Here is a 27,598-nt window from a genome sequence, read left to right as displayed (position 1 = left end):
GCGAAGGTCCAAATTAATTATCCATACTTTTTAACGATCGTAGATATCCGTATTCTTTGGAACAAAACAGAAAAGAAAAGAAAAAAGAGAAAGAAATAGAAAAAAGATCATGAGAAAAAAGACAAGAAAAAGAAAGAAAGAAAGAAAGAAAGAAAGAAAGGAAACGAAAGATTTTTTATATCCGACAGTAGAAAGTAGTGAAAGGAGAAAATATGAAAGGAGAAAAGAAATTATCGTTTCGCGATCGATAGCTCGACATTTTTCTCTGGGGTCGCTCACGTGGTGGGAGGCAAGGAGAAGAAGAGAGAGAGAGAGAGAGAGAGAGAAGGAGAGAGAGAAGGAAAGAAAAAGAGGTTGCCAGGAAATTTGCAATATTTTTCAATGAAAAAAGCCTGCGGCATCGAGGGCGCGCGCGAGATATGAAAAGGAGAGATTTCGAGAGGGCGTAAAAAAAGAGACGAACTATAGACGAAGAGGATGGAGTGAGATGAGGTGGGATGGGATAGGTAGGTGGTAGGTGTTTGCCTTCACCTTCGAAGCCCATTTACTCTTCATAATGTCCCGTTTCCGTCGATCCTTCGATCTCGCTGCTACAAAGCTCTTAATATCGCGGCATATCGATCACTCCCACAAACTATCTAGCACTCGAACGTGAATGCACAAGAGAGATATAACACATATGCTAGATACATACAGATCGAGGAACGCATTTATTCAAAGAAGATTCTATCGAAAAAGAGAAAAAAGAAAAAGTATTGATCCTCGAGAAAGATCTAGAAAAAAAGAGAGAGAGAGAGAGATCGATTACTAGAAAAGAAATATCTCTTAGAAACATATACGATACGTGACAATATCTATCTCTCTAAGTCGATTTAAGAAGGAACTGTTCATTTCGACTGAATTCGTGTCGAAATGAAAATTTAATACTGCGCAATAAGGTGAAATACCACGGATTTTGGAATGGGTACTCGTCGGGTAACTGTAAGAGAGAAATATAGAAGCGAAGAGACACTTTGAGAACTTCAACTGGCATATAAAAGCGAAAAGAGGGAAGAGGAAGGGAGAGAGAAAGAAAAAGAGAGACAGAGAGAGAGTGTGAGGGAGAAGGAGAGGGAAGATATGGCGCCACTGAAAAGAAAACGTAACGTTACGTTTTCGGATCTGTTCAGGGAGTACGACGTTACTCGCTGTGACGGTCGAAGGAACGAACGGCCAGAAGCCAAAGAGAAAGAGACGAAACGAAAAGAGAGGAAGAGGAGAAGAAGAAGAAGAAGGAAGAGGAGGAGAAGGAGGAGGAGGATGGCAAACGTGCTAACTTGGCGAGGGCCGGTTATTTTAATAACGTTATAATAAGACGTCGGGATTGATGCTAAACTATTTGTTGGCAACGAGCACCAAAGTGCCGCACGGTAGAAGAAGAAGAAGCTACGCGAGCTAGCTTAGCTTAGCTAGCTAGCTAGCTAGCTAGGTAGGTAGCTAGCTAGCTTTTCTAGTAGAAGAGACGTCTCGATTCGTACCTACCCTGTCGCCTTCAAGTCATTAACATACTTACCGCTGAACCGCGCGATAAAGCTTCCCGCGATCTTTTCCTCCGAACTTTTTTGAGAATATATATATATATATATATATATACGTATTTATTTTTGTTTAAGTTTCCACAATTTCGCTCAAATAATTTCGTTGATAATTTATTCATTTAGAACGACTCATCGCAAATGCGACTAATCATTTTCCGATAAATTAACAGCATACCGGTTTTATTTCGTATATTTTTATACGAATATCGTATTTTTACGATGCCGAAGAAAATCTATATTATCGAAAATGTTCAGCGTTATTAATATAATTTAATATAATTGGATTACTTATTTGCCTTTATAAATAATTGCTCTTATTTAACGAAATCGATTAGAAGAAATTTTCCAAGTGTTTCCGAGTAACAACAGCATTCGAAACCTAATCGTTTCTCCTATACATTCTCGATCGGCTTGATCATGCTCGATGACTTTACGAACGTCGATGCTCGTTTTCTTGATTTACGACGTACCTTACCTTCGACGAGTTAACTACATTGTTTCTCTCCCTTTCTCTAACTTCCTCGCTTTATCTCTGTCAATCTTTATAGATCTCGTTTGGATTGGATCCATTCACAACAGGGAAACATTGTAATAAATTAAGAAAAATCATTTCTATTTCGAATATATATCGATACCGAGCTTTTCGAACGATACGTTTATTCTATTTTATCTTTCATCAAAGATCACTTTAAAGATAGTTCTCGATCAAAATTTTGATACAAAAATTTCTAAAACTGATTAACGACTTAAACGATTTTGCTGTCACTGTCTGTCGAACAGTTAGACATAACTTGATCGAGGAATAGAATATAGAATATATATATATATATACGTCTACAGACGGAAGCACGTAAGATTGACTTTAACGGGAAACACCCGGTATATGTGAAGGAAGAGAAAGGAAAAAGAAGAAAAAGAAAAAAGAAGATGAAGAAGAAAAAGAAGAAGGAGAACGACGACACGCACACTAAGATATTTTTATATCAGAAGAAAACATAGTATTCATCCTAATTCAGTGTGAACGAAGTAAAATTCAAATCTGCGAGAAAAGAACGAGAACAGGGTACACTTTCGATCCCTTTTACTAACAGCCTTGGTTTCTTCTCGGTTACCACAAACAGCTGCACCCGCATACAAAGAAGAAAAGGTGCATCGTCGCTGAGAGTTATCCACCTTTTGGTTTCTCCTTCTTTCTTATTACAATACTACCGACGACACGAACCAACGACGACGACTAGGACGACGACGACGACGACGACGACGACGACGACGACGACGACGACGACGACGACGACGACGACGACGACGACAACGAGAACAACGACGACGAGGATAATAACAACGACAAGGACGAGGACGACGATACCAGGTGTTTTCTCGACGTTAAAACTCTCGATACATTCTCAATGTCCCTTCTCTATACCTATAAACCCGTATATATACTCATATATACTATATTAAAAGCTTGCAATTCATAAAACCAAATTGGATTAAACAATAAGTTTGATTATAACGATTTAACCAATAAAAATCATCCGACTGTAATAGGTACACTATCTTTTCTCTCTCTCTCTCTCTCTCTCTCTTTTTATTTTTTTATTTTTTATCGATCGATCCCATCGAAAGATAATCCCCCGTTTAAATGTCATTTTTCATTCACTCGATCCACGATGATTATTAATCCCACTTAACGTACCTGTACCATTTTATACGAGATTGGCTGATATATTCTAAACCGTAATATATGATCACTTATGTATATATATATATATTCAGAAATTTAGATATTAATCTATAAGCGTGATACCAAAACAAAGATTCTCTTTGATTATATGACTACGATAAGAAAATTGTATTTAGGAGATTGTCGACGTTGAAAGACTGTACCAGAGAGTGGATACACACCACCGGTGAGACGTTGCTAGATGTTGTTTTGCAGCGCCGGAATAGATATCGGTGGTGGCTGGCGCGGAGACAGGGAAGTGCCACTATTTCTGACGAGCGAAGAACCGTCCTCTCGACCCTCTTCTCCTCTCTCTATCTCTCTTTCTCTCTCTCTCTCTATCTCCGTTACTCCTACTTCTCTTCATACTCGTCGTAGTCGTCGTAGTCGTCGTAGTCGTCGTCGTTGTCGTCGTCGTCCTCTCCAAGTCGCCGGGCTTTCGAGGCTGGTTGGTATACCCATCGAAGGAGGGCTCGTGAGGAGGGACGAGAAAAGGAGACGAAGTAAAAGAGAGAGAGAGAGAGAGAGAGAGCACGCGCATGTTAATAGAGGGCAGACGCCGAAGCAGCCAGGAATAACCGTCAAGATGTCACACTTCCATATAGACGTCGCGAGCTCGCCCGGCTCGATCATCCGCACACGTCCATCCACGAGAAACTTTGTCTCTTATCTTACGTGACGTGTCTTTTTCGTGTCGAGAGAGAAAGAGGGAGAAAGAGAAAGAAAGAGAATGGAAGAGAGAGCGAGAGAGAGAGAGAGAGAGAAAGATAAAAGTCGATACACGTGAATCTCGTAACAATTTCGAGTCATTTCCAAAAATAATCTCGATGAATAAGGAGCTTCTTTGCTACCTTAACATTAAAATGTAGAAGAAAAGTGGATAGAGAAAAATGTGGAGAAAAAAATGAATTAAAAAAAAAGAAAAGAAAAAGAAGAAGTAAAACACGTACGATTGCTCAAGGATGATCAGCTAATTAAGAAGTGCATTTTCCAAATTCGGCAATATCTATCTAACCAACTAACGAGAGAGAAACAACTTCAAAGGAAATAGAGTTATAACGAGGCTAAGATTGAAGACGGACCTGTTGACTCTCTCTTTCTGTTATCCTCTCTCGTAATAGTAGTAGTAGTGGTAGTAGTAGCAGTAGTAGTAGTAGTAGTAGTAGTAGTAATAGTAGTAGTAGTAGTAGTCCCACTACCTTTAATCAAAATCATAGATAATAAGAGACCTCGCAGATCTACGAGCGTCATTAGTCACGGCACGCGTACGAGCCAAACGATATAACAACAAACTTAACTGCCAAAATGACACGTCGTTGCATCTGTCGCGGCCTACGATTCTATTCTCGAACGAAGGAGAAAGAGAGAGAGAGAGAGAGAATGAAAAAAAAGAAAAAAAAGAAGAAAAAAAAAGAAATAAAAAAGAAGAGATCTACCATCAGGGTCACTCTCCCTCTCTCTCTGCTTTGCCGTGGGAATATATGTACGTCTTGAAAAATTTCGATCGCAATCAAAAACACGTGGGAGTAAAGACGAACTTATTTGGTATCCCGAAGAAATATCTAGAATAACTTGATATTTTTTCTTTTTCTTCTTTTTTCTTTTCCTTTCATTCTTTTTTTTTTTTGTTTCAAAATAAATGTCAGATATTTCGAAGATATTAGATATTATCCTGAACGATTTTTCGAACTACGTTGATACGAGTAGACGAATCTTCATCCACAGAATTTGGATCATCGCATTTGGAAGAGTATGTCGAATTGAGAAGGTACGAGCCAGAGTTGTAAAATTAACGAATACAATTTAGACTAGGTAAGTTAAAAGCGTCGTCATTGTCGTTGTCGTCGTTGTCGTTGTTAAGTAAGAGATAAGAACTCTTACCGCGACAATGGCCACCCATGCGAGATCTACGGGGATGCCATTCGTGAATGACAAATGCGGCTCTCCACGAGAGATCTAACTTCGTGGGAGCCTTAGTTCCGTACCGACGTATGTCAGCTTCGAGGACTCGACGACAGAGAAAGGTACATAGATTGAAGAGAGACGGAGAATGACGATTCCGTCAGAGTCATTCAAGATTCAGGCGCCCACACGCGTGAGCAGATCAGTGTTGTACGAGTAGAAGACGTGGTTCACACCGCCCAGAATGACTGATCCTCTCAGCGGCACGTCTTTCAAGGCTCGTCGCCGGCCGATCGTTTCGAGCGATCGTGCGAATCTCGTACAACGAAACAAAAACGTTTAACGAACAACGTACACAAGTACTTTATTCGTACTAACGTTAAAAGAGACAAACGATAATTCGATGTGTCTTGATACAATAACGTGATTAACGAATGAATTATCGCGATAAATACGATGATCTACGTTGGCGTTTCGATCGGAGAGAATCTCGACAACGCAGGAGATAATTAATAATCCTAAACATCTTCATTAAAATCAAATAAGAAATATTTGTAAGGACAAAAGAAATAAAATTTCCCGCTGACGAGTGAACGTTCATCGAGGGTGTTACATACTTCTGAACGATCTAGTTTTTCGACGATTCGCTTCGCGTTAATAGGATCGTCTCGTGCCAGTTACGGAATGACCCGGAAAACTTTCGCAAGCGGAATCCCACCGACGGATATCTAATGGATAAGACTAATCGAAGACGCGCCGCGGTCGTGACCGCTTCCTAACGTCTATTTCGGTGCGGGTTCTACTTTCATTGCACAATGTTCGGCACGGGGAAGCGCGAAAATCGTTACAAGACAGTGACACGCAGGGGCCAAGCCGTACGTCGATTTAAATGCGAACGGAACGCCTGGAATCCAATTGCTAATCCATCAACGAATATATTTCGTTAACGTGGGTGGTATCCATCTCTATCGCTGTCCTTTTCCCATATTCTGTTTCTCTCTTCTGAAAACTAATCTAAAAAAAGATAAACAAGACGAAAAGAGAAAGAGAGAAGAGAATGAGAGAGAATGAGAGAGGCACGATGACCCCGCTGAAAGAGGAACCTTTAGATAGAATTCTAAGTAAGACGATTTCGCTCTCGAACTCTGTCGTCGATCGTTTTGCCCAAGGAAGGGCGACGTCGAAGCGACAGGAGCATAAATCGCGGAGGACCGAGGCTGGACCGAGCCGACGTTTACGAAAATTTACGGAGCCGAACGGAAGACGACCGCGAGACGGCCCATGGACATTGTCGTTTTATTGCTCGCAAATCGAGCGTTCCTACCAAGGTAGACGAGAGACACTGAGAGAAAGAGAGAGAGAGAGAGAGAGAGAGAGAGAGAGACGGAGAAAGACTAAAGTATAGAAACATCGAAAGGGAAAGTAAGGAATAGGGAGAAAGAGAGAAGATGAGAAATATTACAATCTCTTTCTCTCTCTTTGTTTTCCTCTCTTCTTCTCTCATTCGGTCGATTTACTCGAACGCATCCGGAACGCGTTGTCATCGAAACGTCTTTCCCAACACTTACGAGTTCCGCTCGTTTCTTTCTTTCTTTCTTTCTTTCTTTCTTTTTTTTTTTATTTTTCTTTTTTTCCCCTTTGGATATCACGCATGTACGTATATTCCGGAAGTTTTCGATAGGCCCGTTATCAAGGCGGAAGGGTACTTTGGGATTTCTCGCTTATTTGCTTCAATAATCGTTATAATTGTACGTGTGCGTATATATGAGAGATAGATAGATATATATATATATATAGAGAGAGAGAGAGAGAGAGAGAAAGAGAGAGAGAGAGAAAGGGAACAACGGTCGTCCCTCTAATCCTCTAATAGGATTTATGCGCGCGAGCTCGATTACCTTCGGTCAAGGATATACCAATTACCCGCAAATACTACAACCGTCTATTTGGCACGCGTTAATTTTCTACACCGCAATTAGAATCGGAATTTCTTATACGAAAGAAATCCCAGAATAAAAGGATGAGTTTGGTATTCGATCTAAGTATCCCATGAATTTCATTACAACGACATTAAACTCGTGTTAATGTTCGATTAAAAAAAGAAGTGGGGAATCTCCAGGGTTCGGTGATTCCTGACACGTACGAACTATTACCACCGATCGAAAAATACTCTAAATCCTTTCTAAACGTTCGTGAAAGCTAAGAAAAGAACTCGACAATGTCGGCTAACCGACAAAAGATCCTCCGGCGATCATTCTTTGCTTCTTTGCGATCGAATCCTCCTTTTCCTGCACCTTTGCAACCCCTTTCTCGGTCCTTCTTCTTTCTATCTCACTTGTTTCTATCTCGCTTTAACGCACGGCAATAACGATAAAATCCGCGGCGGCAAGAGGCGACGTCGGCTCGCGAGATTCCTCTTTGCACGCCGCTCACGTAGCTGCGCTCTTCTTTCGCGATCGTATATCTAACGGGCCGGAGTGTGTGAGAGAGGCAAAAATCTTCGGCAAATAGTTTTCTTCGCACCTTGGCATCTCTCTCTTTCTCTCTCTCTCTTTCTCCGTTCATTCTCTCACACTCTATCTCGACGTTTTCACGCGAAAGATCCGCACGAGAAAGATAGGAAGACACGTTTCGAGCTAGACGACATCGATGCCGCGGAATGCATCCTCATCCTTCTCTCTCATTCACTCGAAAGACGTAGGCTAAGAAGGGAGACGACGAAGAGAAAGAGGAGAATGAGAAGAAGAAGAAGAAGAAGAAGAAGAAGAAGAAGATGGAGGAGAGAAAAAGCTGGATGTTCCTCCTGTTTATTTCTACTCTTTTCTTTTTTCGAACGCTGCAAGGCGCGCGCTGTCTCTGTCTCTCTTTCTCTTTTACTCGCGCGCGCGAGTAAACGCGATCGGTTCTCTTATTTGGCAGCACATTGCCGAACGACGACGTTGCTGGAGGATCGAAGAGGGAAGGAGAAGGAGAAGGAGAAAGAGAGGGAGAAGGAGGAGGAGGAGGAGGTTGAAGGACTCCAGGGAAGAGAGACTCTCTGCTCAAAGACCGAAATTCTGCGAAGAAGAAGAAGAAGAAGAAGAAGAAGAAGAAGAGAATGAGAAGAAGGAAAAGAAAAGAGGAGAGAAAAAGAGAAGAGACTCCTCCTCATCCTCATCCTCCTCCTCTTCTTCTTCTTCTTCTTCTTCTACTTCTTCTTCTTCTTCTTCTTCTTCTTCCTTTCATGCAAGCCGGCCCGTTAATCCTGCGCGGATCCCACCAGGATCCCACGGAGATGCACCGAGGGAATTTGCATACAAGATCTCCTGGCATCTTCTCCTCCTCATCCTCCTCCCACCTTCCCTCTTCCTTTCGTTCGCGTCGCCATCGCTCGCGAGACCACTCACCCTCCTTCTCTTCTCTTCTCTTCTCTTCTCGTCTCTTCTCATCTCATCTCTCTCTCTCTCTCTTTCTTTCTTTCTATCTATCTATCTATCTATCTCTCTTTCTCTTTTCTTCTTCTTCTTTTCTTCTCCTCCTCCGTCGGTCTTTCTCTTTGCCATCGCGGAGAGAACTTTACACGGCGGTCCATCAGACCCAGAGAAACCGATCGCATTCTGAAAGGAGGAGGAACAATAGACGAAGGTCCCCTTCGAAAAGTCCCTCCAAGTCCCATTTAGAAGTCTCAGGGATCGCCGCCTTTTACTACGGCGACCTTGACGATATAGAAGCCGCGATCCTCCTCTAACAGGGGACCGATTCCTTCTCTAATCTCTCGATCTCCAAAACTTTCCTCTTACTTGACTATTCGAGGACGATGGATAAACGTTAATTTATACTGTCGTATACCTCATAAGGAACAACGTATGTACGTAACTTGGTACTTACTTAGGACGTATGTATGTATGTACGTACGTATGTATGTATGTATGATGTATGTACCGAGATAACTTTTCGCAACGCACGTATATCTATTTATGTACGTGCTACGTATCTATATACGTAGATACGTGTGATATTATATAATGGATATACACGGTAAGCTATATGTTAAGTAACTATATATGGGATATCGAAAGAAAAAAAAATAGAAAAAAGAAGTAAAAGAAAACAACAACACAACAACAACAACAACAACAACAACGATAATAACAACGATATAAACTTGCCTTTAGCTAACCAACCGATATTATTTTACTCCGTAAGCGTGAAATAAAAAACTCGACTCGCGATTGGATAAGCTGCCGAAGAATTTCGGGCACCCTCGCTTCGCAACCCAGACCGAAGTTAATCCGAGCCATATACGCGAGCGATTACCGTTAATTATATTTTCGTAACCGGGGATGTTCGATGTTACGTGTGGGTGCACGTTTATGAGAGCCCTACGACGATCGAATGTATACATATACATATATATATTTTATATATATATATATGTAGTTAGGTGCGAAGGTATAAGTGCCCTTTTCCAAAGCCGAAAGCACGTGGCCCTCTATTTCTCTCTTACTCTCTCTTGCGTGGGAAGGGTGTAGAAGGGCCTACCCTCAACGCGTTCGACGCAGCCTCGTCGCTCGGAGTTCCTCCCTTAGCGTTAATACGGACTCTGCAGAAGGGCGAAGGGCAGGATTAAATTGGCACCAATTACCAGCAAAACACCCTCCACGCACTTTCTCTCCCATCTCTTCCGGCCTTTCCACCCTCCTTCCTCCCCATTACTCCCTTCCCATCCTACGAGCTTCCCCTTCGCGCGGAAAAGAAAACCACCCCTGCGATATTGCATTATGAAAATATACATCCCCGTGGCTGGTAGCGATGTAATTATCGACCGGCCGAAATCTCTCCCGTCGTTTTCTAACTGGATCCAAAAAAGAAAGATTACCCTTACGTAGGGCTCGTTAACGAACGATTAAACCACGATTTTGCATCGTAAACTTTGAACCGATATAATTATACGAAAAAAATTCATAAATTAATAAATAAAAAAAGATAAAAAAAAATTTGCTCGAGATATCGCATGAAAAAGAGCAAGATTTTTATATATATATATATATATATATATATATATATATATATAAAACAAATATTCCAAAAGTTCCCTTCAACGAGATTCTACAAAGTGTCCCGTTTAAATATTACCTTCATTGTCAATACGACGGTTCCTAAGAACGCAATAAGAAAAAGGACGAATCTACCACCACTTCACCTTTGTACGTATCACCCGGAAGAAGTAAGAAAGGGCGGGGAAGAAAAGGAACGACGAGAAAGTACGGTGGTCGTTGGTGTTTACGAACGCAAATGGGCGGTTCTAAGGCGAAGAATGTCGCGTACCGCAATTGGCCAACGTACTCGTTACACTTATCGCGTTACTCCTTCATGGAGGCCAGACGCATGTTTCTGAAAGAAAGAAAGAAAGAACGAACGAAACGGGGAGAGAGAGAGAGAGAGAGAGAGAGAAACAAAGAATGAGACAAAGAAAGAGACAAAGAAAGTTCATGCGTGCATCACCATAGCTGCCTACCATCCTTCCTTCCTTCCTTCCATCCATCCTTTCATCCTTCCATCCTTCTTTTCTCCATCCTGCGAATTCTCTTTTGCTGGATCGTGGGTGTGGGAATCGGTCTCACGCATAAACGTATATATATATATATATACGTTTCTCTATCTACATATTCACGTAGCAGTTAGTTACATAGATGACGAAACTCACCTACCTCGACCTAGCGCCATTTGCACAATACATCTTTCTATCTATCCTTTTCTCCTTTCCCATCCCTCATCGAAAAGGACAAAAGGGGTGTATAGGTTTTACGTACTTTGTGCGCCAAGAGATTAGAACTTATCGATAGGCAACGATCGAAGATATACAACGGAGCGATGATTCGTGAATTTTCCTCGCTCACGTATCCTACGTAATACCTACTATGTAGGTATGTACGTAGATGGTACATACATATATATATATGCATGTATATATATATGTATGTATATATGAATGTATGTATCACGAAATCCCCGAGGAAGAGAGGATTCAGCTTGTACTCGACGCCCGAGCTACGAGATTATCGCTTAAGACGGGCGTGCCGGATCGTCGTGTATCGCATTACGATGACTCCTCGTACGCAACTTGCTATAGTATACCTGTACGTTAACGACGAAAGAGAGAGAGAGAGAGAGAGAGAAAGAGAGAGAGAGAGAGAATGAGTGAGATATGTATAGGTATAGTAGAGAGAAGAGAGTGAGGATAATTTATTATGCTGTCAGTATGTCGTTCACAATGACCGCCTCCTCGATTTTAGTGACACGGAGATTATCAACGTGGCCGATCTCGGCCGATCATCGTTAGCATGAATAACGTGACAATGGTAATCCCTTTCGTGAAAGTGCTAACGGCCATACGTGCTTCGACGGCAGATGCCTTTTGAGAATGCTAAGAAAGAGAAAAAGAGAGAGAGAAAGAGAGAAAGGAAAAGAAGAGGCTAAAGATGATGAGGAGGAGGAAAGACGCGTGGCCGTTGCTCTGCACCCAACGCGGAGACTTTTCTAAAAATATTTGTCGCTAAGAGTCGAGAGAAGGGATATAGAAAAAAAGGAGAGAAAAAAAGAAAGAAAGAAAAAAGAGGAGAGAGAGAGAGAGAGAGAGAGTAGGTATATAAGAAGATCCATGAGTGGTAACACTCGCGACGCAGTACGCTTTTAATTTGGCCATCCGAAAGCGAAGGGAAATACCATGTCTCTTTCGATATATTTTTGGAGTGACGGAAGAATCATCGTGCTCGCAGGACCGTGCACCGAAAAACTCTGTGAAAAATTCTTTGAATAGTTTCATGAATATCCACGTAGAAAAAGAAATGGAAATAATAATCTCTATCCTGTGGATAATTAATAACGACTAAGACGACGACGACGATAATGATGATGATTATAATTATAATTACAATTATAATAATGTAAATTCGTCTCGTAAAATTACAGGTAACAGCGATAATGCCGTTTTAGGGATAAAATTATCAGAAAATCTTTGAGAGGAAGCGTGAGTGAATAAGTGAATGAGTGAAAGAGTGAGAGTGCGAGCGAGATAGAAAATTTATTTCTTAACCCTGTAGAGGATTTCTCTCCTCTCTACCGAGAGGCTCCCCGAAGGCAGGAAAATATTCTTAGAAACACTTTCGAAGGGTGGCGGAGACGCGATGTACGCGGCTAAAGGACGCTCTCCGTGGTTGCTTTTCGGGAGGGAAACGGGAGGAGGTGAGGTTTCAGTGAAGTAGGGTGGGAGGCAAAGTGCTCCCGTTACAAGTTTTACTGCAGTTTTGCGGCTCGAAACTGCGAGCGCGTAACGGCCAGCAATTGAATTTAAATATTCAATTATGCGATGTGTAAATGAAATAGAAGTCTTATGCAAATTGCTACAAGCCACGGGGTCGTTGCAAATTTAAAGGGTTAAATATTTATTAGCGGAGAGTTAACCGAGATTTATCGACCGTTCGTTGACTACTTCGCGTCGTAGAAAACGTATAAAGAGAAAGAGAAAAAAATATATATATATACATATCTTTTATATATACACCTATATATGTATGTACGTATGTATGTATGTATAGACACATACACACACACGCGCGTATATATGTAAAAGTTTATTCTAATCGATCTCAAGAAATTCCATACCCACCTGTAAAAATCTGTCATTTTTTATAATCGCAAAATATGATTGAAATAAACTCCAGCTTACCGCAAGAGTCTCCCCTTTCGCAGGATACGTCCGCACATAAGGTAAGTACGTCGTCTTACTTCTAATCTCCATTCGCATACGTAATACAATACTATCGCATATATGTATGTATGATTCGATAAGGACACGAAGTTTCTCTTACGCCGACGATATTTTCTCGATATCGATAAGAAAAATTGTGTTGCGTGTTGCGGCCAGGATACAGGATAAAAAGCCGATGCGGCGAGATTTTCTTAAGCTTAAATGAAAACTCATATCAATGATTCGTTTAACTCAACAAGGCTAACATTTATTTATAATGAAAATATGTACGTTGATTGAGACAATAGTTTAAACAAGTATTCATTATCGGTAATATATTATATCACTATATATGTATAATGCTAGTCGTATACAATGTCGGGTGAGTTTCATTTCTTCGTCGTTTTTTTTTTCCTTTTTTTTTCTTTCCCTTAACTCTAGTAATTTTTGAAAATGGTAATAACACACATGCGCATGCACAATGCCTTTTTTTCCTCGCTAAAAAGTCCGCCTGACTTCCTTTTCTTTTTCTTTTTTTCCTTTTTTCTTTTTCCTTTTTTTTTTTCTTTTTTTTTATTTCTTCGCATGATAAATGTACGTGTCATAAGTAATATATTTCTTCGACCGTGGGCGATTTTTTACGAATAAGTACATTCTTTATTAAGTATGTGTATGCGTGCGTGTGTTCGCATATAATTTCTTCTTACATGGATGAACGTTAGAATAATTTTCACAAAAATTCAATTCTCGAATGTACGTACGTATATATATGCATATATGTATACATATATCTATATGTGCGCGTTCATCAAAACGAATGTCATTAACGAATTACAGAAAAGAAAAAGAAAAAAAAAATAGAAAAAAAATAGAAGATTAAAAAAAAGATGATAAAAAGAAAAAAAAAGAAAAAGAAAAAGAAGATTACGTAACGTAAAAACGTAACTAATACGCGTGATAATTCTCGCCAACAAACATTCGATATCTATAATAACAAAAATTTCTATGCTTTTTCTCCGTGACAATCAAGTCCCGGTTTAAAGATAATAATAAAAAGAAAAGAGGAAAAATTTGTTCGTGCCGCATTCTGCAAAGCGATGCGTCGCGTTACGTATCGCGAATGAGACGATAAACTTTCTTAATTACGATCGAAAAAAGTTAATCAACATACAATATAGAATTTTATTTTTTATCGTCAAATCGCAAAATCGCTTTCGCAGATTTCCTCTATCTTACGTATCTCTCGCCCTCTATTTTCTAATCGCTAAATCGCATTTCGTTTGATTATTAATTAATTAAGTACACAGTCCGAGCGCAAGAGGACGCCCACTGCAACCTATGGCACTAAGTATTCACGTTATTTTTATATACTTTTTTTTTTCCTTTTCTTCTCTTTTCTTTCATTTCCTTTTTTATCATTTCCTTTTCTCCTGCTCCCTTTCAACTCGCATCTATCTTCTTCTTTGCAAATCTCAAACAGACACACACACACACACACACACACACACACATACATCACCGCACTCTTAAACGCTCCGCGACGCATTTTGGACCGTGCGTTTTACAATAAGGAAAATCAATAACAAAAGGAAAAAAAAAAATTAACTCCGTCCAAATCGTCCGTCCATACCGAAAATTCGATAAACGCGATCGTACCGACTCAAATATAAAAAAAAAAAAAAAAAACAAGAAATTGAATATACAAAAATTAAGAATTTCAATAATTCAAACTCATGTTTAAAAACATTACGACTCGCATCGAGATACTCCGAGCCCGTATAAGTTCTCGATCTTTCCCTCGAAATAAATGCAACACTCAGAGATCAAGTGAGAAAGGAATACGGAACACGTTTCCATATAAAAAGTGTACGATAGAACGAGAATAAAAAAAAAAGAAAACACCAAAAAAAAATCGGAAAGAAAAAAAAAGAAGGGAAATGTCTTTCTCTACAAAAAAGAAAAAAGAAAATATTTAAAAAAAAAAAAAAAAAAGAGAGGGAAGAAAAAAAGAAAGAAAGATAAAACAACGTCCGATGCGTCGTATCCGAGATTGTAAAAGATATATCTCGTCGTTCATAGGAAGACACACAATTTTTCACAATTAACAGCTAATACGTATACACGGTTTTCTTGTGCTTAAATCTCTCTCTTGTCTCTTAAATTTATAATTATCTAATAATAAAAACGTTCGTAGGACATTCGCTCGTTCATACGGACTCATACATGTCTATATTATTAATATTTATTTTCGTATACGTGCACACATGCATACGAAATGAAATGTGAGAGAGAGAGAACGCGTCTCCTCTTCCTTTATTATTTCTTCTTCGCAATCCTTTCTCGGTTCTCTTCGGATTTCTTTCTTTCCTTCTTACTTTCGGTATTGCTATCTTCGAGATGTTGACTGGACATATATATGTATATATATGTGTGTGTGTGTGTATTAAAAAGAAAAAAAAAATACAAAAAAAAAGAAACAAGAAAAAGGGAAGAAAAAAAGAAGCCGAGAGACAGCGATCGACAATCTCTCGGCCCTAGGCTCGGCACTCGTAACTAGGGTTCCGATCGACCGGTGCCGAAGCCCACCTTCCAATCTTCCGTACAACACCCTTGTGCTTTTACAATTTTTATATTACTATCTCTTCTTTTTTTACATTTTTTTTTCTATTTTCTATTTTGTTTTTTCTTCTTTCGTATTTTTTGTTTGCTTCGTTTATTTTTCTTTTCTTTTCTTTCCCTTTCTATTTTATCTTCTCGTTCTTTCGTTTTTTGTTCCTCCTTGTTTTTCGTCCTGCGCTTTCTTTTTCTTTTTTATGACATTTTCCTTCTCTCCTTGGAATAATACTTTCGATATTATATTTCGGGATCGAAAGGAAAGGTGCCATAATATCTCACCCCTTTCTGTCCCCCTCCCCTCCCTCCCTCCCTCCTGGTGCCACTCTTGGTGCTCATTGCTCGAACAATTATTATCATTTTTTATTTCTTTTGTTTACTTTTTTACGTACCTGTTGTTCGAGACCACCGATCCCTGTTCACCCTGTATATATATTAATCTATATATGTATATGTACTTTATATACGTGAATACCTTGATAGCTTTTTGAACATCAAGATTTACACGTAATCAGTGATCTACATATTCTTACAATTTGTGTGTACGTGTATGTGTATAATATATATTATATATATATACGTATACATATATATATAATGTGTATACATATAACATTATATTATATATCCATGTATATATATATAATTTATATATATATATATATATATATATATATATATATAAATACGTGTTAGCAAGTATTAATAAAAATGTAGTTGTAATTTGACTTCTCGGGGCACTCGTTAACAAAGTGGGGCACCAGGAGCAGGAGGAAACGTGCGATAAAAAATTCACTCCTTTCCTTATCGTTATTGCATCTCTCTTTTTTCTTTCTTTTTTTTTTTCTTTTTTAATTCTTTTCATATGTTCAATTTTTTTCCTTGTACTTGTTTACCTTTATTTGCTTATTTGTTTTTTTTTTTTGTTATTTTCTTTATTATTATTATTATATTTTTTTGATTGTTATGTGAAAAAGTTCAAGGGTTGTTAAGTACGGGGATTGGGGGTGGACCTCGCGCGCCCTGCCGATCAGGACTTGTACCTCACACAACTCCCTAGTTACGAGTACCGATACCTAGTAATTTTTCTACCTTTCAGTTCGATTTTCACCATCACTTCATTAATACGTAGAGGCCGACTCGATCGCGTACGACTTTTATTTAGTAGTTAGTATTCTTATGTACCTATGTACCACATCGGCTTCTTAATCTCGTTTCGCACCTCATGTCAGGCAGCATCCGTTTAGATTATATCTCTTTTCTCTCTCTCTCTCTCTCTCTCTCTCTCTCTCTCTCTCTCTCTCTCTCTCGCTCTCTCTCGCTCTCTCGTGTTCTTTTCTCTTGACCAACGTTCTTTCTTCGTTCTTTCGCTCACGATGAGACCACGCGGCATTCTTCTCGATTTTCTTGCTTGAATTTCTCGTGACGAGGCCTCTTCGATCGTCGAATTTGTTCGTATAAAAAATTGCAAGTCATGTAACAATAAAATAAAAGGAAAGTCAAAAAGAAAAGAATAACAAAATTAAAAGTAAAAGAAAGACAACGACGACGATCGATTAAACCTTTTCACTGATGATATATATATGTATATATATACACACACACATATATATACATATATATGATATAATATGGTAAATATATATACACACATATATATACATACATATATATATATGATATATATATATACACACACACACACATCGATTCTCGCGATTCGCCGCAACTGCGCATAATAATACATTATAACTTGATTAATTATATAATTAAATCCTCTTACTTCCATATTCTTCCTATATCGTACTTCGTGTCCTTAGTTGTATCAAAACGTACATACACACAAGAGTTGTATTACGTCGCTTGATTTTTATTTTTTTCTAAATTACTTGAAGCTTGATAATAAGTTAAAGACTATAATATACCTACATTTCGAATTTTCATTTTTTTTTCTCTTTTTTCATTTTCTTTTCTTTCTTTAAAGATGGATATCACCTCTCGCAGACTCACGCCCATACTCTCCCTCTCTTTCGCTCTGCCGTTCGCGCGCGCGCATTTTCACCGATTCTCTTTACACCGAACTTTTTATTAAAAGACGTGGGGTAAGTCTCCGTCCGATTTTAAAAATAGACACAAATCCATTCTCGGGCCGCAATTATCATCTCTTTTTTTTCTCTTTTTTTAATTATTATTATTATTATTATTATTATTATATTATTATTATATTTATCATCATTATTATTATTATTATTATTATTATTATTATTATTATATTTATCATTATTATTATTATTATTATTATTATTATTAATCTTAACCCTATTACGTATATCCTGATCACGATTAATTAGTATCGATTCATTAGTTACTCTCGATCCATCCTTTCCTCCTTCCTTCACTTCCTTCCTTCTATTCGTCTTAAGTAACGTAAATTAAAAAAAAAAAAAAGAAAAAAAGAAAAAAGAGGAAAATAAAAAAGAAATTGGAAAAAAAGAGAAAAAAAACACGCGAGCGTTCGACGAACACATTGAAAACGTAATCAGATGTCCTAATGTAAAAAAAATAAAAATAAAAATAAAACTAGTGTCGTTGATAGTCCTTTTTAATTTCTTTTTTTTTCCAAATAAAAAAACTAGCGTTTGATAGTCCCTAGTTTCTTCTAGTCATCTAGTCGAATAATTAAAATGTGTAATCAACGAAATGATTTTCTCACGTCGACGATGATCGAATGATTGTCCCGATGATGAGAAAAAAAGAAAAAAAAAATAGCGAAAGAGAAAGAAAGAAAGAAAGTAAGAACACGAGAAAGAGAAAAGAAAAAAAGAGGGAAGAAAAATCAAAAAGAGAGAAGAATTAAAAGGGAAAGAGAGAGAGAGAGAGAAGAAAAAAAGGAAAAAAAAAGAAAAAAAAGAAGAACCTGACACGATAAAAATGAAAAAAAATTCGTACGAATTTTCCGCATGGTGCTCTTGAACGGCCGTCGTAACCGCGAGTAGACCTTTTCGAAGGTGTACAAGATACAAAGGAAAAAAAGAGCAAGAGAGTTTGATAATGGAGAAGAATGACAGAATGAAAAAAGACTAAATTAAAGGGAGAAAGGTAGATAGGTAGGAAAGAAAGAAAGACAGAAAGAAAAAGAAAGAAAGAATTTATAAAAGTATCGTTTGGGCGATTCGAGTGGCACGCGAGCGAGCCTGGTTTCTCGTTAATTTCAATAACGAACGTACGACGAAAACGTCTTGAAAAATGAATAAGAGGATGAAAAATAAGAAGAGGAGGAATAAGAAGAAGAAGAAGAAGAAGAAGAAGAAGATTAACAAGATGAAGAAACAGAGGCAAAAGGGGAGAAACAGAGTCAAAGAACAGAGACACAAAAATCTGTTGCATAATCTCCACGTATGCTATCTCTCTTTCTCTCTTTCTCTTTTTCATTTCTACTCTCGGTTTCTCTGCCTCTTTCTTTCTCCCCCTCTTCCTCGCGATAATAGCCCATTACGACCGCTTTCCAAGACAGTAAATCGCTGCGAAAATATCTCGAAATATGTTTTCACGAACGGTACGAGTTGAACACGCGTCGATGTCAACGGACTAACAGGACGATCCTCGAAATACATTTAGAAACGTTCCTCTTCGTCTTATGCAATCAGCTTCCACCGTAAAAAGGACAAAGACACGATATCTGTCTGTCTGTCTGCTGTCTGTCTATCTTCCTCTTTCTCTTTCTCTTTGTCTTTCCGTTTTCTTCTTTTATCTCTCTCTTTCTCTTTCTCTCTCTCTCTCTCTCACTCTTTCTCTCTCTCTCTCTCTCTTTCTCTCTTAATTTCTCTCTTTCTCATCCCCGTAAATATTTACAAAAGAAATACGAAACTTAACAAGGCAACATCAAACGAAGTATATAGAGATCGACAAACAAAGCAACGTTGAAATTTGAGAAAAACAATGGATATTCATTTTAGGAAGTCAGTCGTCGCTAAGTAACAATAATAATTATAATTATTATATATACATCGATATATGTAGAGAGAGAGAGAGAGAGAGAGAGAGAGAGAGGAGGAAGAAGTCGGGAGAATAAAAGCGAAAAACAGAGACAGACAGAGAGATAGAGAGATAGACAAAGAGAGTTTATAAAATCCGACAAGTAGCGCCAGTCCAACAAACCGTCGCGAGAGAAATGAAGACGGGAAATTTTTTTCGTATTCAAAAGAGAGGAAGAAAAAAGAGAAAGAAAAAGAGAGAGAAAGAGAAAGAGAGAGAGAGAGAGAGAGAGAGAGAGAGAAGAGGATCAGAAAAGGAAAGACAAGAGAAAGATGATGAAGAAGAACAAGAAGAAGAGTAGCTAAGGGCTGCTCGCGGTGCGACTCGGCGCGCAGAGCCAGAGGGCCAATTACGAGCACGGGTATACGGCCGAGCTGATGGTGTGGTAGGCGGCGAGGGCGGCGTGCGCGTGCGCAGGGGGCGCGGATGCGGCTGCGTGCGGCGAGGTGGCCATCGCGGATGCCGCCGCGGCTGCCATCATCATCTGTTGGTGCGTACGCTTTAGGGAGTTGGGAGTTGTGGCGGCGCTACTTGGGGTAATAGCGGTATTATTGGTGGTGGTCGTGTGACTGTTGTTGTTATTATTGTTGTTGGTACTGTTACTGTTATTGTTATTGTTACTACTATTGTTGTTGTTGTTGTTGTTGTTGTTGCTGCTGTTGTTGTTGTTGTTGTTGTTGTGGTTGTTGGCGGTCGTGCTCGACTGCGAAGTCGCAGACTGATGGCTTTGACTTTGGTTTTGGCTCAGTTGCAAAGGGGTGCTGCTAGTACTCGCGGTACTCCCGATACCACCGTAATTATTACTATTGCTATTGTTATTCTGGTGGTGGTGGTGGTGGTGGTGGTGGTGGTTTTGGTGATGGTGGTGATTGTGGTGATTATTATGGTGATTGTGGTGATTGTGATGGTGGTGATGGTGGTGGTGGGGGGTGAGCGCGTCGTGCGGATAGTAAGACGTTGACGATGGTGAGGTACTCACGACGTCGGGCGTGCTAGCTCCGTCCGTGTGGCTGGTGCTGTCGGCTGTGCTCCTGGGACCGCCTCCGTCTAGCCCGTTACCCATTTCCGGCGGCTTCGAGCTCTCTCGGTCGTCGATCACCAGGTCGATCGGCATCTTGCCCTTCAGACAGCTGATGTACCGGTGGCAGAAGTTGTCGCAGAGCTCGTGCACCTGAAACCGATCGTTCAAAAGAGAGAGACGGTTAGATGCTTTCTTCTACGCTTTCAAAGTGATAAAAAAGAGACGAAGAGAGAGAGAGAGAGAGAGAGAGAAAATAAGAGGAGGGAGATAGGTACGGGAGAGTGACCAGTGGCCACTCGACCGGAATGTTATGTATGCAAATGAGCACCGACGAACCTATAGGACCCACCTCTCTCCTCCTCCTCCTCCTCTTTACCCATTCGATTTAGAAAAAATGTATTATATAAGGGAGGAGCAAATAAAAATCGTTATCTTGTTATATGTAAATCAAGAGGGGGGAGTGATGGGGAAAGAAGCTTCTTCCACAGAACCTTCTCTCCCCATCTCTTCTCCATCGTTCCTGCTAAATCTCTTTCTCTCTCTCTCTCTCTCTCTTTCTCTTTAGTTAGGTATTTATCTATAAGATAGAGAGAGAGAGAGAGAGAACACGTTCGTGTGTGGAACGTCCGATGGAAGGTCGAGAGCGACTTCGAGCCTAAGATTTTTGCGAGAATGAAGAAAATCGACAGGTACGATCTTTCTTCCTTTCTTTCTCTCTCTCTCTCTCTCTTCTTGTTTCTTTCAAGGAAAGAGAGTAGTACCAAAGCCGAAGAGAGAGAGAGAGAGAAGGCTAGGTGCTATTAGAGCGTGATTAATTTTTTGCTCGAATCGACTCGTTCTACGTACTTCTTTTCTTCTCGTTAAGGTGCGAGCTTTCACGGTCTTTTCTCTTCCACCGAGGAATATTTTCTTCGGTGGAAGTACGGCAGCGTGACGACACGGTAACACAATGCCTCGACGAGATGACTAGACTCTCTTTAACGCGGGCTTCGAAGGACGTAGGATGAGAGGAGGAAGGAGATCGTGGAGATCGAGGAGATCGAGGAGAGGAGGACAACCTCGAAGGACAGCGGTTGTAATGCCCGACTGGTTAGAATTTGATCCGCCGGGAGTCGAGTCGAAGCAACCGGCCGACAATGCTCACCGAAGAAAAGAAATGAGGCCCGGCTCCTGCACGATGATCGCCGAAAGGACTCGCCTTCCCTCCTCGACAGGACGACGCTCCTCACGCACACTCGAGCCCAACAACCATCGAGCCAACCATCCGGCCAACCATCCTACGAGCTAGCCATCCAACGAGAGATATCGAGAGTCGACCGAAACGTCGACCTCTCTTTTTCTCTTTCTTTCTTTCTTTCTTTCTTTTCTTTCTTTTTTTTCTTTTACTTTCTTCTCGTTTTTCTTCCTTCTCTTTCTTTTCCGTTGTCCCCCGCCCCACCTCTTTTTATTATTTTTATCCTTTCTCCTTTTTTTTTCTACATATTTTTTTCTCTCCTTTTCTCCTCTTCTTTTTTTTTAATTTTTTTTCTCTTTCCTTATTTTTTCCTTATCTATTTTTTTTGTTCGTTTTTTTTACTACTTTCATTTCGAACTCTTCCTTCCTTCCTTCCTTCCTTCCCTCGCATATCTCCCGAGGTACCATGCGACCGCTTCTTCGTCCTCGTCGTCTCGAGCTAAGATTTTGATACGCTTCGCCGAACATCGTATACCTCGAAGATTCTTATTTTCCTGTTCGACCGACGACACCCACCTCCCCCCCCCCCCACATCCACCCACTCTCTTTCGCTACGGTCGAATCCTCGATAAGAGAGTACTCCTTTCTAAAATCGTGTCCGAACGAGATCGAAACGAATACATTACGAGCCGATTTCATTCTCTCCCTTTCCCTCTCTTCACTTTCTCACTTTCTCTATATACATTTTATTTTCTTATTCGTTCAGATATAAATATCATTTCGTCGATATTATTAGATCACAAATTCTATGGATATTCCCGTTACGTCAATGATATTATCGATTAATAATAAAAACGTGTCCCTCTTTTATAAAATATCCTTCGAATAAAAAAATACAAAGAAAAATAAATAAATATATATATATGTATGTATATATACATTCTCCGTTCGATTAAACTAATACATAGTAACATAATCACGTCGACGTTAAGTTTGAAAATTGATTTCACGACGAGATACACCGTAGAGGTCTAATACCAAAGGAAGGGCTTGGTGGGTCTCTCCTATTCCGATCACCGCGAAATATCGTATTTTAACGGCGGCGTGCGGTGTGACCAGCCTGAAAGTCGTATTATTGCATCGACGACGATCCACGCGATCGAACGAGCGCTCGCTCGCTCGTTTGGTTATGATCTGGAACATACGATACGAATGCCCATAAGCATGACGTCTTTTTTTCTTCTTCGTCGTTTCTCTCTCTCTCTCTCTCTCTCTCTCTCTTTCTTTCTCTCTTCCTTTTTCTCTCTTTTTTTTCTTTTTTTTTTCTCTTGCGAACTATCGGCCCTTTGAGTCACGACGTTATCCTACACCGCAGACCATGATCTCACCCCGCTCGACATAGGATCCAAGAGGTCCCCGACGACACGGAACACTCGACTCGCATTCGAGCGTATCCCTCTTCTTCTTCTTCTTCTTCTTCTTCTTCTTTCTCTTCTTCTTTCTCTTCTTCTTCTTCGAAGATCGAACGAGCAAAAGGTTCACATGCTCTTACTATATAGAACTCAAACTTTCAAGAGAGAAAGAAAGAGAGAACAATCTCTATGAGATATCAAGCAGAGACATATATATTTTACCACATACCCAACCATTCGAGAGAAGTTCTCATTGTCAACAAATAATATCAACTTTAACATTGATAATAAAATATCTACATAAGAGCGAAGTTGCATTACGCGAAGAAAAAAATCAATGGCCGTAGAATATTCGAACGACGAAGGACGACAACGACAACGACAACGACGACGACGATGCTGTCGCCTGTAACTCGAGATTATTCTCATTTTATGGACGATTTAACAAGGCCGAAGGTACGAAAAGGGGATGCTGCCGTGTACACGGTAACGCTTTAACGCGAAAGTAAAGGGAAAGCGAGCATCTCTATCTCGACTTGGAGAACACTTACGCAGCTTCCTTCTGGACCATCTAATAATAATAATAATAATATTATTATTAAGAAGAAGGAAGAGGTAAATTTCGAAATTCCTCTTTTTTTTCTTTTCTTTTCTTTTTTTGATTTCTTATTCGACATCGAAATTACACGAAAATTTATGCAAAGCTAAACGAGTAAACTCTTTTTCCTCCTCCTCCACCTCCTCCGCCATATTTCCACTTTTCGTGGACTCTCGAAAAGGCAAACGCCGAAGAATGGAACAGATCCAGGGTACGTACGAAGAAAGAAAGAAAGAAAGAAAGAAAGAAAGAAAGAAAGAAAGAAAGAAAGAACGGAAGAAAGAAAGAAAGGAAGAAAAAAAAAAGAAAAAAGAAAGAAAAGGAAAAAAGAAGAAGGAAAGCAGGGAACCCCATTTACGGCACAATGGGCTCCTTTGAAGCCAAAGGTAATGAAGGTTTCGGGGTGTCTGTCTCGGTCCCTCTCGCGGACCGATTCACAATCTGACCACCCCTTACGGCACGCACAGGCTACCTATATACCGGGTGTCCCAATACTTTCTCGCTTCTTTCGTCAACAAGATAAAAGTGTTAGAACGTCGAAGATATCAGTCGATCGATATTCGAATAATTTTATTTTTAACAAATGATCGTACTCTTAATACTTTCCATGGATCTCTGATCTAAGTTTTAATCTCGTTTAAGAAAACAAATAGATTGCAAAATACATCTAAATAGAAGAGTATAATCTCTCTCTCTCTCTCTCTCTTTCTCTTCTAAAGGAAGAATAGAAGTGTCCTCGTATAGGTTGGAACCAGTTTTCCGTAGCACGTCCGCGCGTTTCTACCCGTACGAATCCCGTTGGTATGCACTCCGCGCCATAATACACCATAAGAAATTTACCGCTCTCTAACCAGTGACGGTGTGTGCATATATGCCGGCTGTCCCCGCCGCTGGCTCAGAGTTCAAGAGGAAGGGAGCGAGTAAGAGACAGAGAGACAGAGAGAGAGAGAGAGAGAGAGAGAGAGAGAGAGAAGAAGCGAGAGAAAGAGAGACAGAAAGATAGATAGATAGATAGATAGATAGATAGATAGATAGATAGATAGATAGATAGATAGATGAATAAAGAAAGATAGAGAGACTAAAAGAGAGAAAGAGAATGGAACGAAAAGTGGAAAAGGAGGCAGAATGTACCGAGAGCTTTGGAAAAGACGAGGAACGAAAGAGGCTCGAGTGCTCGAGAGTGCAAGAGTGTGCGAAAGAGAGAGAGAGAAAAAACGAGAGAAAGAAAGAGAGAGAGAGAGAAAGAGAGAGAGAGAGAGAGAGATACAGAGAGAATGACGGAGAGATAAAGAGGGATACGTGTGTATGTGAGGCCCGTCTGGCCCTTCCTTCCACGCACCGGGCTCCAGCAAAACGTAATTATGCTAATACACGATTGGTTCGAAAATGTTAAATGCACGAGGCTCAGCACCGCGGGCTACCATGCCTCTCATCCCGATTGGTCTCCTCTCTCTACTCCTTTTCTTCCAGCCTCACGCCCTCTCTCTCTCTCTCTCTCTCTCTCTCTTCCTCTCTCCCTCTCTCTCTCTCCTTCTCTCTTTACTTTGAACGCAGATATTTATGGAATCCTCTCCATCTCGCGTTCGCTGCATTCCGCTCAACCTCGATCGCTCTGCTCGACTTCGAGTTTCTCCTGGTACCAGAAACGTTTCAATCTTCTTTACCGTCCGATATTTCGCAGCCACGCGCGTGTCTCGTCAAATTGTCCGGAGGACGTCGGCCATCGGTCCAAAAAATAGTTTCTTAATCATTTCCGTAAATTATCCAGATCTTCCGTAAATTTGCTTCGCTGGATAATACAGCGAAGGGACAAGCATATGGACAGATAATATATCTTTTTCTTTTTCTTTTTCTTCTTCTTCTTCTTCTTCTTCTTCTTCTTCCATTTACGTAAGAAAAAAGTTTCTAAGATCTCTACAATGATCGAGAAGATACGAAATCACGATATAAACGAAATGCTAAAGCATTTTAACGCCGATTGAAATTGTTTAACGATGAAAGAAATGAAAAATGACGAAACGAAGAGTGAGCTGGTGGCGAGGGCGGTGAGGTACCAACCGAGCATTGAAATGACGTCAATTCAATTTTAAATTGAATTGACGTCATTTCAACGCATACTATTCGAGTCTTCGATAACTGTGGCTAACCGTACGATTGGACAGCTATCATGCATACATAGATATGTAGGTATATCATTCTTCACAATAATGTAATCATCTCGAATGAGGAAAATTGCTATAAAATTGCTATAAAATTGCACGATCGAGCTAAACTGAGTGGTGAGGACTAGGAGGAGGAGGAGAAGAAGGAGGAGGAGAAGGAGAAGGAGGAGGAGGGGGAGGAAAGGGGAAATAGGGAGGGAGAGGGAGAGGGAAAGAGAGAGAGAGAGAGAGAGAGAGAGTGTACGCGCGCGCGAGGGCCACCTCTCGAGCAGAACCAATGGCCGCCACGTCAGCTGCCATTTCGATGGAAATGCGATGGATGTCCGGCTATTTTGTATGATAAAATGCGGTCGCAAAAAAAGCGCGGGACCGCATAGGCATCTACGCGACCGAAAACTTTCGATACGTATGCGTCGGACGTTCTTCCAGGAACGTTTATCGACTTATCGATCGTCGTTCGATTAAGATAGTCTTCAGGAGAAGGAGGACGACGACGACGAGAAAGAGAAAGAGAGAGAGAGAAAAAGTATAATAAAATAAGTATGTTTTTTCTTTCTCTTTCTCTTTCTCTTTCTCTTTCTCTTTCTCTTTCTCTTTCTCTTTCTCTTTCTCTATCTCTATCTCTTTAATCAGTTTAATAAGTACGAAGTGTATAAACCATAAGAAAAAAAAAGTGAGATTTAAAAAGAAAGGAGAAGGATCGTAGTAAAATCTAATTAAAATCGTATTACGATCTTACCTTTTCAAGTTCGAGGAGGTGAAATCGAAGGACCTGAATCGCTTGAACCATCTGAAAGTAAAAAAGAGAAAGAACGTATGGTTAATGTGAAATGGATATTTTTAAGAGAGAATTTTTATTTTTATACGCAAGTAAGGTAGGATATATTAAACCACGCGCGGAGAGTCGATTAACGTGAATTAATTATTACTGCATCCTCGCGTATACGCTAATTGCGTTCCTAAATTCCATTTGTGAATTTCGTCGATATCGCAAAGAGAAAGGAAGAGAGAAAGAAAGAAAGAAAGAGAGAGAGAGAGAGAGAGAAAGAGAGAAAGATGGAGAAAATTCAAAAAGAAAAAATGGAGAACGCATAAGGGTGAAGACGTAGAAACAAGAGAAGGCCATTTACTCGACGATGTAATAACTTCATAATATTATCGCATTAATTCTTCTCAAACGAGTCGGATAATAAAAACCAGCGAAAGCTTTCCAAAAATGTTCCTCTTCTCTTTTCTTTTCCCTTTTATTTTATTTTATTTTATTTTATTTTATTTTATTTTTTTTTTATTTTTGTCTTCTTTCCCGCTGTCTCCCTTTCTCTCTTCTTCTTTTTCTTTTTTTTTTATTCTCCGATATACCGATCGAAAAATAAACTCGAAAGAGAAAGAGAATGAGGCCGGTCTTCCGGCTCCGATTCGACGAGCTATCGAAAGTGCATACGCAGAAAGACCATTCGCATAATTTTTCGATACGCCGTGCCGCTTAAACCACCATCGTCGTTCTCTCTCTCTCTCTCTCTCTCTCTCTCTCTCTCTCTCTCTGTCTCTCTCTCTGTCTCTCTCTTGAAATAAAACGAGTGTTCACGAGAGAGAAAACGAGAAAGAGAGAGAGAAGACTATATACGTTCGTAAAGCGATGTCCCCTCTGAGCTCGC

At 39.9% G+C, this 27,598-nt stretch overlaps 1 protein-coding gene across 4 annotated transcripts in view; it reads right to left on the bottom strand.

Annotated features, from left to right (window-relative positions):
- Positions 1-27,598, bottom strand: part of LOC127069422 (homeobox protein homothorax) — a 354,198-nt gene that overhangs the window by 289,470 nt on the left and 37,130 nt on the right. For all 4 annotated transcript variants that reach the window (XM_051006442.1, XM_051006440.1, XM_051006439.1 and 1 more), the window contains exons 5-6: positions 26,683-26,733; positions 20,556-20,747 (exon numbers count right to left, since the gene is read on the bottom strand). In XM_051006442.1, coding sequence (XP_050862399.1) covers positions 20,556-20,747; positions 26,683-26,733 — 243 coding nt within the window. The remainder of the gene's footprint in view (positions 1-20,555; positions 20,748-26,682; positions 26,734-27,598) is intronic.

The sequence above is a fragment of the Vespula vulgaris genome, chromosome 15 (genome assembly GCF_905475345.1).
Source record: "Vespula vulgaris chromosome 15, iyVesVulg1.1, whole genome shotgun sequence".
NCBI classification, from domain to species: domain Eukaryota; kingdom Metazoa; phylum Arthropoda; class Insecta; order Hymenoptera; family Vespidae; genus Vespula; species Vespula vulgaris.
Note: the sequence above shows the minus strand (reverse complement) of the source record. Positions and strands in the feature narration are given on the sequence as shown.